Source organism: Sander lucioperca, chromosome 5 (assembly GCF_008315115.2).
Source record: "Sander lucioperca isolate FBNREF2018 chromosome 5, SLUC_FBN_1.2, whole genome shotgun sequence".
In the NCBI taxonomy this organism is placed as follows: Eukaryota; Metazoa; Chordata; class Actinopteri; order Perciformes; family Percidae; genus Sander; species Sander lucioperca.
In genome coordinates this window covers 14,021,118-14,034,579 of record NC_050177.1, presented here as the reverse complement: position 1 = coordinate 14,034,579, position 13,462 = coordinate 14,021,118, and the positions used below count along the sequence as shown (strand labels likewise).

The 13,462-nt window shown below is 39.2% G+C and overlaps 1 protein-coding gene and 1 long non-coding RNA gene across 2 annotated transcripts in view; both read right to left on the bottom strand.

Annotated features, from left to right (window-relative positions):
- LOC116057179 (NLR family CARD domain-containing protein 3-like) overlaps positions 1–13,462 on the bottom strand; it is a 158,861-nt gene extending 145,399 nt beyond the window's left edge. The window contains exons 1-5 of the mRNA XM_036001074.1: positions 13,334–13,462; positions 11,462–11,564; positions 11,143–11,253; positions 9,976–10,083; positions 9,322–9,432 (exon numbers count right to left, since the gene is read on the bottom strand). Of these exons, the coding sequence (XP_035856967.1) occupies positions 9,322–9,432; positions 9,976–10,083; positions 11,143–11,253; positions 11,462–11,550 (419 nt within the window). The 5' untranslated portion in view covers positions 11,551–11,564; positions 13,334–13,462. The remainder of the gene's footprint in view (positions 1–9,321; positions 9,433–9,975; positions 10,084–11,142; positions 11,254–11,461; positions 11,565–13,333) is intronic.
- On the bottom strand, positions 1,822–6,198 carry LOC116057169. Its single transcript, XR_004106756.2, has 4 exons — positions 6,187–6,198; positions 5,266–5,267; positions 3,361–3,365; positions 1,822–2,104 (listed from the first exon to the last, which is right to left on the bottom strand). It is a non-coding gene; the product is annotated as an uncharacterized LOC116057169 (long non-coding RNA).

Sequence of the window (13,462 nt, the reverse complement as noted above, 5' to 3'; positions counted from 1 at the left end):
TGACTATATGAAATTAAATAAAAGCTTCTACACTAAATGCCTATCTGACAGTGCTATAGCTAAATTTAAGGAAGATATTCCAACAGCATTTAATTCAAAGCCGTTCCTTAATATAACAGAGGAGTCTTATTGTAACTTTAGTCCCTCCCAAATTGATAATTTTGTAGATGGTGCTACAGCCTCACTACGGACTACTTTAGACTCTGTTGCTCCTCTCAAAAAGAAGATGATGAAGCAAAGGAAACTAGCACCTTGGTATAGCTCACAAACTCACAAATTAAACCAAACCTCACGAAAACTTGAAAGTAAATGGCGTTCCACCAAACTGGAAGAATTTTTTTTAGATTGACAAGACAGTCTGAAAACATATAGGAAGGCCCTCAGAAATGTCAGATCAGACTATTACTCATCATTAATAGAAAAAAATAAGAACCACTCAAGGTTTCTTTTCAGCACTGTAGCCAGACTGACAGCTCTATTGAGCCATTTATTCCTATAACTCTGAGTAGTGACAACTTCATGAGCTTCTTTAATGATAAAATTATAACAATTAGAGAGAAAATTCATCACATCTTGCCCTCAACTTCTAGCGGTTCACCTTTAAAAGCAGGTCCGCTAGAAAGAAGGGCAAGATCTGACATATACTTAGCTGCTTTTATCCTATAGACCTGCAACAATTAATGTTAAAGGTCTTTTCAGCTAAGCCATCTACCTGTCTCTTAGACCCCATCCCAACGAGGCTACTTAAAGAAGCGTTACCCGTGGTTAACACTTCATTAGTAGATATTACTTTATTAACAGGTTATGTACCACAGTCATTTAAATTAGCAGTGATAAAACCTCTTCGGAAAAAAGCCACCCTCGATCCTGAGGTCTTAGCTAACTATAGACCTATGTCTAAACTCCCCTTCCTCTCCAAGATCCTTGAGAAGTTAGTCGTTAACCAGATATGTGATTTTCTACGTAGCAATAGTCTATTTGAGGACTTTCAGTCAAGATTTAGAATGCATTGTAGCACAGAGACGGCACTAGTGAAAATTACTAACGACCTTCAAACTGCTTCAGACAAGGGACTTGTCTCTGTACTTGTCTAACTAGATCTTAGTGCTGCATTCGATACTATTGACCATACCATCAAGTTACAGAGACGGGAACACTTAGTTGGCATTAAAGGAATTGCACTAAGCTGGTCTAAGTCCTATTTATCTGATCAATCTCAATTTGTTAATGTTAACGAAGATTTCTCCAGGCACGCTAAAGTTAGCCATGGCGTTCCACAAGGCTCAGTGCTTGGACCAATTATATTCTCCTTATATATGCTTTCTCTAGGCAATATTATTAGGAAACACTCAATTAACTTTCATTGTTACGCGGATGACACCCAATTATATCTATCCATTAGCCAGACGGAATCAGTCAGTTAGCTAAACTCCAAGCATGCATCAAAGATATAAAATCATGGAACAGCTTTTTTTTACCTTCGTAATATTGCCAAAATTAGGAATGTCTCAAAATGATGCTGAAAAACTAGTCTGTGCATTTGTTACTTCCAGGCTGGACTATTGTAATTCCTATTATAAGGATGCTCAAATAAAACCCTTAAGACTCTCCAGCTGATCCAGAATGCTGCATCGCATGTTCTGAGAAGAACTAAGAAAAGAGCTCATATTTCTCCTGTATTCGCTTCTCTGCATTGGCTTCCTGTAAAATCCAGGATTGAATTTAAAATCCTTCTTCTGACCTACAAAGCTCTTAGTGGTCAGGCACGATCATATCTTAAAGAGCTCATAGTGTGATGGTTGGGGTCGGCTGGCTGTGAGTTTTCTGTTTTGTTTACTATTTTCTATTTGGTTTTTTCACTGTCAGTTTCTCGGTAGGTTCTGCCTTCTCTGTGTTTTTCTGTTGGCCCTGCCTCTCTTTGTGCCTCCTGTGTTCTCCCCCTTCCGCTGCTGCTGCCAGCTGATTGAGGGCACCTGGTTTCCATCCCACCATCACCTTCTCCCGCCACGCACACCTGCCTTCCATCTGCAATCAAGATCAGTATTTCAACCCCGGCTCAACAGACCATCTCCGCTTGATTGTTGCTCCAGTCATACTGGTGAAACTCCCTGCAAGCTATTCCTTGAGACCCTTGTTTTCCCTGTCTTTGTGAAAACATTACTTACCTTTTCCTGTGTTTGTTTCCCTGCAGTTACCATCTCATTCCTGTCTGTCGTCTCCAGTCAGCTGGCTTCACCACTCGGTCCCCCTCCCACGGCACCCTGCTTCAACCTGCCTCCGCTTCCAGTCATCCACTCCTCGGCTCCTCTGCCCTCCAGCTCTAGTGTCTCCCCCTCGGCTTTTCGGCCCCGGCTTCCCCACGCTTCCCTGAGTGCCCTTGTCCACTCTGCCTTTGCCATCCTACTCCCAGCTCCCAAGCCCTTACTGTCCTATCTGCCTTCGCCATCCTACCCCCAGCTCTCAGGCCGTCATCGTCCTATCTGCCTTCGCCATCCTACTCCCAGCTCCCAAGCCCTCACCATCCTATCTGCCCTCGCCATCTTACCTGCCTATTTCCCTGTCCCTGGCGTCCACCTCCCCATTCACTTTTCCTTTGACCCAAATAAACCTTTTGCCTTGAGCCTAGCTTTTGAGTCCGATCTGCTCGCTCATCACACATAGTACCTTATTGTCCCACTAGAGCACTGCACTCTCAGAAAGCAGAGTTACTTGTGGTTCCTAGAGTCTCTAAAAGTAGAATGGGAGCCAGAGCCTTCAGCTATCAGGTTCCTCTCCTGTGGATCCAGCTCCCAGTCTGGGTTCGGGGGGCAGGCACCGTCACCACATTTAAGAGTAAACTTAAAACTCTCCTCTTCGATAAAGCTTATAGTTAGGGAGTGAGGAGTTGCAGCGTCTGCCTAGCCCGGCCCACCTACTTCTCTTCATAGTCGTCAGATTCATCTACCATATAATCAAAGTAGAGGGAGGCAGGCCAGCACAGCCCGATCCGGTTATCTCTCTTAATTATGTTGTTATAGTTTTAGACTGCCGGGGGACTTCCTTTGACACACTGAGCTTCTCTCTCCTCTCTCTTTCCATTTGTGTGCATCCACGTCCCAAAAATGCTTGTTACTAACCTACCTCTGGGGAGCTAATTCCCTGGAGTCCTTATGTTTTTTCGCCCAGCAGTTTTCCTTGGATTATGGTGGCAGCAAAGTCATGATTGCAGCTGTCGCCGAGGTCCTGCTGCACGCCCTGCTATGCCCTTGTTACACCCTGCTACACTCTGCAGTGTCCTGCCACGTCCTGCTATGCTCTGCTGTGCCCTGCTACGTCCTGTAACGCCCTGCAGTGCCTTGCTATGCCATGAACTACTACAACTACTACTTACGATTTGATACTATAAATAAAACTGAATTGTATTCCTCCAACACGCTGTATTAACGTTACTGTTTAAAAGTCTTTCCAGGTTAGTGGGGATGCATACCGCTCAAAACCAACATTAAAAACGTAGTAATCTTCCCTCAGCGTTTACTTTGTTGCTAAACTGTGTGCAAATAATCAGTTTCAGGTAACGGCATTTATGCACAATGACAAATAAAGCAAACTTGCTAAAAAAGGAACTACACACTGTTTTCAGGTAGCGCTACTGTTGACATTAAAACAGGCCTGTGTGTGTGTGTGTGTGTGTGTTTTGAGAAATATCTTTAAACTGCAAGGCTATAATTATTTTATTTTTATTATTTTATTGCCATTACCCATTTTCCCTGTTTTCATACAGTAGTTTACTTTGCTAAATATATAACATTCTTTTAGTTGGATATTGACTGTGAAAAAAAGGAAATGGTTCTTCCATTGCACTTTAGATGTGTGTGAATTTCCCACACCAGGAGTAATTTATATAGTTATATTTTATAGTGATTGATTATCTGTTAAAAAAATGTTCTATGTTCCATGCAAAATGTTCTATTAAAGAAAAGATAGAAAATAAATATTTGTGTGTGCTGTAAAGTGGTTAGAAAAAATGTAATCGTAATTGGCTAAAATCTATGTCGTCAGGTCAAACTCAATGAAAAATCTGAAATTGGAATTGGCCTAGAAAATTGTAATCGGTGCATCTCTAATTGAAAGTATCAAATCATAACAGGAGTTATCTCAAGACATTTTACAGATAGAAGACCCAACAATTCCAATAATTCCCCAAAGAGCAAGCTTTTAGTGCAACAGTGGTGAGGAAAAACTTCCTTTTAGGGGAGAAACCTCGGAAAGACCCAGTGGGTTGGTAGGCGGGTCTGACGGTGCTGGTTGAGGGTACGATGAACAGTGGCTATTATAGTCACAATAAAGATAATGACTAGAAATAGTAGTTGTAGTAGTTCATGGCGTAGCAGGGCATAGCATAAATAACTGCGGCATCTCTCTCTACTCCCAAACCCGTGCCTGCAACCTATTAATCAAAAATTTCTAACAATGCACTATAACTTTGATTCTTGTATTTGTATAATTCTTTTTTAGGTGTTTTTAATTGCTCTTTAATCATTTATGTAAAGCACTTTAAATTGTCTTGTAGGGTTAGGGTTGCCATTACTGTACAACCTCAGCCTGTCAGTCTGTCACTAGGGCATATGAACATTTTTGTCTTGTGCCTGTCAGTCAGTCACCAACTTCAACCTGTCTCAGAAGTTAAACTTTAACTGCACGGCGATCTCACTACTGTATTATATTGCAGCAAACGCTGTCAGCATGAAGTTTTGAAACTGTAACCACACTTGTGTCCCCTTTACCGGCACTGTGACTTTAACAAATTGCAGAGGCGGCGTAACTCTCACTCTGTCTGCACCACACCTCTGCGTGCGTGCGTGCGTGCGTGCGTGTGTGTGTGTGTGTGTGTCCGAGCTAAGCCCTGCTCTCTGTGAAAGACGCTCGAAAAATGTGAAAAAAAGGCATCAAAAACGTTGAAAAAAGGTTGACGGGAAGACAACACAAGGGTTAATCTTGCGCACACCTCTATAAAGAACACAACATATGATTCATCAGGCTGAATGTATGTTGGTCTGAACAGAGCAGCATGGAAACTGTTGGGATCTGAATGGTAGTTTAGCATTTAATCTGTAGTTAATAGCGAAAACTGAGTTTGTACATGTACACACCATAAATATGGAGTCCAGGTCTGTTTGATGCAGCTGGGCAGACTGACAACCGAGGCCATCTGAAATCTTCTGCTGAATTCTGTGGAGAAAACATCAAGTTTACAGACATTTAATTATTAAAATATGCAACCTACACAGCTGGCTGGGTCTTCCTCCAAGCCTCAGCAGCATAGACGCTAAATGGAAGGAGGAACATTTTTCAGCTTCCCATGACAAGCCTGAAAAAAAGAGTTCAACACAAGAGGTTGTGCATGACCAGGGGTCTCATTTATAAACGTGGCATACGCACAAAACGGGGCTGCAAATGTGCGTATGCCTAACGCACATTTTTTCACTCCATATCATCCACGTTATCATGAAGATTAAATCCAGAAATGTTACTTGCGCTTGTACTGAGTGATAGTTGTTCTATAAACACCTCAAACTCAAATCTTAAATAAAAAATTGTTCTTAATGTTTAATCGGCGCTGTCTCACCGTCACTGTCCGTCCTGTGGATGATTTGTAAGTAAGTGAACAAGGTGTAGTAAATTAACCCAACCCACCAAACACTGGGCCGAATGCAGCAGCTTTAGGCCCTGTCCCAATACCTCCCCTTCCCCTAGATTTTTGCCCTAACCCTCGTTTTTGCGCGTTCTCGCGTAGGGGTAGGGTGTCCCAATACTTTAGGGAGCAAGGGGGAGTGCTATTTTTCCATTAAAAGCAACCCTCAAAACATAGTGAGATCCGATGCAGGCTTAAAATGAAGTGGGAGCTGAAATTACCCAGGATACCTTGCAACCTCAGCGAGCCGGCCAAATTTTTTTGGAACAAGGAACAATTGAATTGTACGTGTATTTTCAGAAATAAGCATGTTAAAATTTCGAAATATGTTGGAATGTGTTAGTTTGATGCACATCCAAAGAACTGTTGTAAACACTAATGTTAGAAAATATCTCACGAAGCTACTCTATCTGACGATGTTCATATCTGCTGAGTGCTTTGAGAGAGTCTGTTCGCTATGTTCACTACTCTAATTGGCATAAGTGGTGTCCCATTTCATAGGGAAAGATCTTCACCCCCACTTCCCTTGTGGAGGGGACTTTACTGTCGAGGTCACTTAAAACCAAGTGGACGTTTTAGGGGGGGAGAAATGGGACCGGCCCTTACAGTGCCGTTTGGATGTCATAAACAGCATGTGAAAAAGTGGCAGGAGAATTGGCATATATGTTTTAACCAGTTCTTTCAAGGTTTCGCTTATGTTATTTAAAACAACATTCATTTTTATTAATTTTGCAAATATTTCCGTTATTGTATTTATTTCATTCATGCACAGCAGATCAAGGGTGCGCACTGTCACCTCCCATAGAGACGTTGGCTCACATGGGTCCCTCTTCTCCTCATAAGTCGGGTTGGCTTGGGACTGTGTCGCGCTGGTCTCAAAAAAATGTATAGTATTACATCAGTGGGTTCAAACTGATCAAGTAAAAACTATGTGAGCGTATCTTATCTGAAGCCTGTTCTTCATCTTCTGAATACCTCAGTACTGGCTGAAGAGGAAGAGCACACTGACCTGACCAAGAATCTAAATGCAAAAATTCTGAACTATCTCAACAAAAAATATGAAGAGATACAAGACCTAATGAACATGACAACATTCCTAAGCAGCATCAGTGTCAGACACATTCGATCCCATAGCCCAGTTTAGAGAAGCAATAATGGCTGAACTCAACATTTATATTTACATTCCCCCGGCTGGGCAAACTAGCATAGAAATATTTGTGCATAGAAGCAACGAGCTCTGCATCTGAGAGAGCTTTTAGCACAGGCGGTGATGTATCAGCTCATTGTTCATGTCTAAAACCAGACAAGATAAATAGGCTGGTGTTTTTGGCAAAGAACCTCTGAACTGATAACTGGAATATGGAGGTAAAACTTGATAAAAAAAAGTCTAGGCCTACAATAGATAGCTGTTGGGGGTTAGTTTTATTTAAATAAACAACTTAAGTAATCCATGTTTAGTTAGAAGAAGGCTAATGGTTCCATGTTTAAAACAGAAACAGAACACGCTGCTAAATGCCCTGGTTTATTTGAGCATTACCTGAATGAACATTTGTTTTTATTTATTTTTCTACTTATAGTTGTATGTTTTGAAAACAATGCTTGCAGAGATGCCATATATATATATATGTATATATATATATATATATATATATATATATATATATATATATATATATATATTAGGGCTGTCAGCATTAACACATTAATCGCGATTCGATTAAGGGCTGAGGATAATGCGTTAATTTTTTTTAATCGTATTAATCGCATGCCGCCATTTATTAATTTATTTTCACTTCAGTCGGCTTTACGTCGTGCCTAACAGGCTACTATTTTGCTGTACTTCCTCGTAACACATCGTGCTGCTGCAGGAATAGCAACACGGATTTCGGTGCCTCATTCTGGTGCCACTGATATGTCTGCACTTCTCTCTGATGCTCTGAAACAGACGATACAGGCAACAGAAACATTGGTGCACGTGACGCTAGTTAACACAATACTCAACAGCAGCTAACGTTAGCCTACCGCTAGCTAGTAGCTGGATTAAACACGGTCAAAATGCTGACAGCTAACGCTAAACGGTGTAAAGTTTGTCTGTATTTCACTGTAGAGGATTCCGACACCGGGATGTAACAATCTGCAGCTGCTGTTGTTGGAAAAACACAGACGGTGTGTTCAATGAAACTAGTAATTTACAGCCTCGTGGTGCATTCAAAGTTGTTGTTAAATGCCCTTTTCCCATCTGGTGGTTGTTTTTGTCATTCACCAGCTATTTACTAGTGAAGTAATTTATTGTTATAGTGATTACATTATTATTAAACATTTAATTTTGACAATATGGCCTTAGCAATAAACAAGCCATTCTTTACTGTTTAGTACCCTTCTTTTTTGTAACTTTCTTAAAAAGTATCGGTTCAGGCACCGTTAAGGCACCGGTACCTTTTTAAAAGTACCGCTTTAGCACCGGTATCCAAACCAAACAATACCCAACCCTAATATTGACTCTAGATTCAAATGTGTGACTAGATTAAATATATAATAAACAAATACAAATCTTAAAATCAAGTTCATAAAGTCATTTTCTTTGCATTCATTTGATTCCCAATCAAGATACACTGGTAAGAATTGCTTTCCATTGTTAATATGTACTTAAAAACAGTTCTGAAATACAAAATAATAGAATTTTAATCATGTAATAAAACATAACTATAGAAATTCAATGATTAATCGCGATTAAGAACATTTTATCGTTTGACAGCCCTAATATATATATTATTGTCTTTTATTGTTATTTATTTAATTTTGTAAAATTTTAAAGTGTTTTTTGACAACAGTATTCTACAAGTTTTTGACTTTTGTATATTTGGATTAAGAAATACACATTTACATAATTATCTTAGTCTGTGAATTTTTCTTGATGGAATCATACACATTAACGCATTTGTTTGTTATATCGCAATCGCTAATCGCAATATTATCCACAATAATCGCAATATGACTTTTTCACCAAATCATGCAGTCCTGTAAACGACCATAGACCGGTCGCTCTTTATGGAAACACAGTTAGATTCAGGTCCTGGTTCAGGTTCAGGTCTTTGCTGCAGACTGATACAAACAAACGGACGAATACTTTTAACCAGATACATTAATTAAGTTGCCATGTTTTATCATTATATCAATAATGATATATTAAGTCTTATTTTGAGAATTGAGCGTCAGGATGAATACTATGAATGGATCTGTCTCAGAGTAGATCATGTTGTGAACATGTGAACTTTTCTTAGTGCTGCACTCTGAAGCAGAAGCTCACGTCACTTTGACTCAACATGAGTCTGATGACATCAGATTCAAGTTCACAAAATCAAAAAATTAACAACAATGACTTGTGATTTCACTTGGACTTGATATCCTCCCAAAGCCCAAAGATTAATTTAATTTAATTTTTTTTGTTGCAATTAATCAACTCCTCATGTTCCTGAAAACAGATGGACTTTCTGTCGTTGTAAGAAAGGTGTTTGGCAGTTCAGAGCTGGCTGGTGGTTCTGGTCCTGGTATCACTGGGCATCAGATCAAAACCACATTATGTGGCATCACCTCGACTATGAAGCTCTAAAAATCTCAGATAACAACAATGTTCACTTTTAAATTCTTACCTTTCATCAACAGCTTGTCCATCTTTAAAGTCAATAGGACGACCCATAGACCAGTCACTCTTCATGGACACACAGCTGGGTTCAGGTTCAGGTTCAGGTCTTTGCTGCAGACTAATGAAAAGTAGTTTATGATGAAAATAATAGTTTTAACTAGTTATATTAATTAATTTGCCCTGTTTTATTATTATATCAATAATGATATATGTCCTATTTTGAGAATTGAGTGTCAGGATGAATACTATAAATGGATCTGTCTCAGAGTAGATCATGTTGTGAACATGTGAACTTTTCTTAGTGCTGCACTCTGAAGCAGAAGCTCACGTCACTTTGACTCAACATGAGTCTGATGACTTTAGACTCAACTTCACAAAATAAAAACATTAATGACTTGTGATTTCACCTGGACTTGATAAACCCAAAGATTAATTATGATCTTTTAAATTTTTTGTTGTTGCAATAAATCAACTCTTCATGTTCCTGAAAACAGATGGACTTTCAGCCGTTGTAAGAAAGGTGTTTGGCAGTTCAGAGCTGGCTGGTGGTTCTGGTCCTGGTATCACTGGCATCAGATCAAAACCATGTTATGTGGCATCACCTCGACTATGAAGCTCTAAGAATCTCAGATAATAACAATGTTCACTTTTAAATTCTTACCTTTCATCAACAGCTTGTCCATCTTTAAAGTCAATAGGACAATCCATAGACTGGTCACTCTTCATGGACACACAGCTGGGTTCAGGTCCAGGTTTCTGCTGCTGCATCCTGATACAAACAAAGACAGTGGATGAGTAACTTTTATGTGTTCATCAAAAAGTAATCTGATAAAAAATGCTGTCTCATCTCAATCATTGGCTCTTTTTTGACTAATAAAGTAAGAAGTTAATTTTATATAGGCATACCACTGCCATTACTGACACAATATACGGTAACACTTTACAATAAGGTACACAAAAAAATAAGTAGTTAATGATTAGTTACTGTTTTTGAAATAGTAACGAATGATTAGTTACTGTTTTTCAGAAGGGTAGTTACTGTTTTTTGAAAAGGGTAGTTACTGTTTTTCAGAAGGGTAATTACTCCTCTGCCTTTATTTTGAGAGGACAGCTGAAGAAATGAAGGGGGAGAGAGGGGGGGTGGATGACATGCAGCAAAGGGTCGCAGGTAGGAGTGGAACCCGGGCCTGCTTCGTCATATGCTGCTGCATATGCGTCATATGCTGCTGCATATATATATATTAGGGCTGTTAAACGATAACATTTTCTTAATCGCAATTAATCGTTGAATTTCTATAGTTAATCGCGATTAATCACATGTTTTATTACATGATTAAAATTCTATTATTTTATATTTCAAAACTGTTTTTAAATACATATTAACAACGGAAAGCAATTCTTACCAGTGTATCTTGATTGCGAATCAAATGAATGCAAAGAAAGTTACTTTATGAACTTAACCTTTAATAACTACCCTTCTGAAAAACAGTAACTAATCATTCGTTACCCTTTCAAAAAACAGTAACTACCCTTCTGAAAAACAGTAACTACTCTTCTGAAAAACAGTAACTACCCTTCTGAAAAACAGTAAATACTCTTCTGAAAAACAGTAACTACCCTTTCAAAAAATAGTAACTACCCTTCTGAAAAACAGTAACTAATCATCCGTTACTCTTTCAAAAACAGTAACTAATAATTAACTACCTATTTTTTTGTGTACCTTATTGTAAAGTGTTACCCAATATACTGTTGAGTCCTACATCAGACTATGAAGCTCTGGATCCAGACCTGATGGGTCAGATAATTAAATGAACTTTTAAATTCTTACCTTACATCAGCAGCACCTTGTTCAACTTTAAAGTCAATAGGACGATCCATAGACCAGTCACTCTTCATGGACACACAGCTGGGTTCAGGTCCAGGTTTCTGCTGCTGCATCCTGATTAAAAAATACAGTGGATTAACTGTTCACCAAAATGTAATCTGATGAAAGATGCCGTCTCATCTCAGCAGATAATCAGTTGTTGGCTCTTTGTTGAGTATTATAGTAAGATGTTATTATTAACAACATATTCAGTGTGAATCATGATGGAGGAGTGATGTGAGTGCTGAGCTCTAACATGGAGAAGAGTCCATCATCATCTCACCTCTGAGCTTTGGTCTGGCTGTCATGGTCCCCACACAGAGTGGTTTTAGAGGGAGGGGCTCCCTCCTCTCTGTCCTCACACTGACTCATAGCAGAGTCCTCACCTGCTGGGAGAGATGACCTCTCTCACTATAACAAGCTTTTCATCACAGGACACATTAGTTTCTCATTCCTCTCTAACATGTCACAAATAGTGTAGAAAACAGTGACTCAGCTCTTTCCATCAGACACACTGAGCAGGTCCATCGAAGGACTCAGAGTCTCTGGGACAGTTGACACATGGACTGTATAAACAGATTTCAGTCAAACCAAGTCTGTCTCAGTGTTGGAAGATGGCTGTGTTTTAGTTACAGTAAATGTATCACCAAGCTGTCCCACCAGTTCTGACACTCCTTACATTTTTTCACTGATGACAGACACGCCCTCTCTTACCACACACAAACACATCTACATGTCCTTCCTGACACTCACATAGTCTTTGACTGCACAGATTGAATGTTAGTGTAACTTAGCTCAACTCCACGCCAACCTAAGCACTGCATTATCAATTTTATACCTTATGCCTGCAACGTATGCTTAAGTTTCAAAGAATCTCAACTCATGGCTTCCCTCGCCATCTTCAACTCTTGTGGTGTAGCCACCCGCGTAGTCACATTGCCATCTTCCTCATTCTCACTCTCTCACGGACACCCTTGCGTGTTCACACACACACACACACACACACACACAGTTGTAGTGGAGTATGAAAAAATTACTATTATTTACTAAATTGGTGTTGCTGAAGTTAAATTAATTCTATTACACTTTAAAAAGCCACATGGATTTTCGGCCTTTCATACTACTCGCTACCATAGTCGTGCTGTGATCATGATAATGATCAAGATACATTAGTTTAAAAATCGTGCTGACCACCACGAAAAAAAAACGACTGGTTGTGCAGGTCAGTGCTCGTAATCACTCCTTCAATGTTCATTTAATAAATATGAGATTCATTAATTAAGACATTTAATAGCTGCATCCTTAAGAGACTGCATCCACAGTTCAGTTATTGGTCCCTGAGTTTAGGGTGGTGCCCTGTTGATTATTTATTCAATTTGATAAAGTGATCAAGATATACATTTTCACAACTTTACTAATATTGATAAAATACCATTGATAATAGCTAATAACTGAACCTGTGCTCCCTAAAAAACACAAAGAAATAATCAGCAGGTTGATCAATAATGAAAAGAATCATTGCAGCATCATATAAAAACTGATCAAAACAGTCAAATGTAGTTTACACCTGAATGCATCATAAATTATAATCTCATATATTTTATAGTACAACACTCACAGGGTGACATTTTACTGCCCTCAGTCATTTTACTTTGATACTTTAAGTATATTTAGCTGATAATACTTTTCTGCTTTTACCAAAGTAACAATTTCAAGGCTGAACTTTAACTTGTACTAACAAATTCATTTGTTGGTACTTTTACTGCAGTAGAAAATAATCCTATGGTAATTCTGTAATGCAGTAAAAGTACAAACAACTCACTGTCAAAGTACACCTGGGTATTGGATCAAATGTACCACGGCCAAGTTGATCAAAGCTGTCCGACCAGTTTTGACCCTCCCTGTTTTTCACTGATGTGAACTCAGAGAACATTCTGCTGTTGTTCTGACCTGAGAACTACCAACAGCAATACATGCTAATCATTCTCAAACCACTCTCCTTTAACTCAGATGGACACTCATTTGAATCATAGTCTATCTATAAAAATCTGAAGAACAACCCAGAAAGAAACATTTCTTCTGTCCAGTCAAACAGATTGAATCAAAGTGATTGTGTTCATCAAACATTTCCAGATTCCTCTGGTCAGATTCTCACCTGCTGAAGTCTCTTCAGGTCACTTTACAGACACTTTCCTCCTTCATGTGTCGAGGAAACACTGGGAGAGAAGAAGCTGCTCATTGTCCCTCCTCAGTCCTGGTGTCGATTTTCATTTACAGATAACTT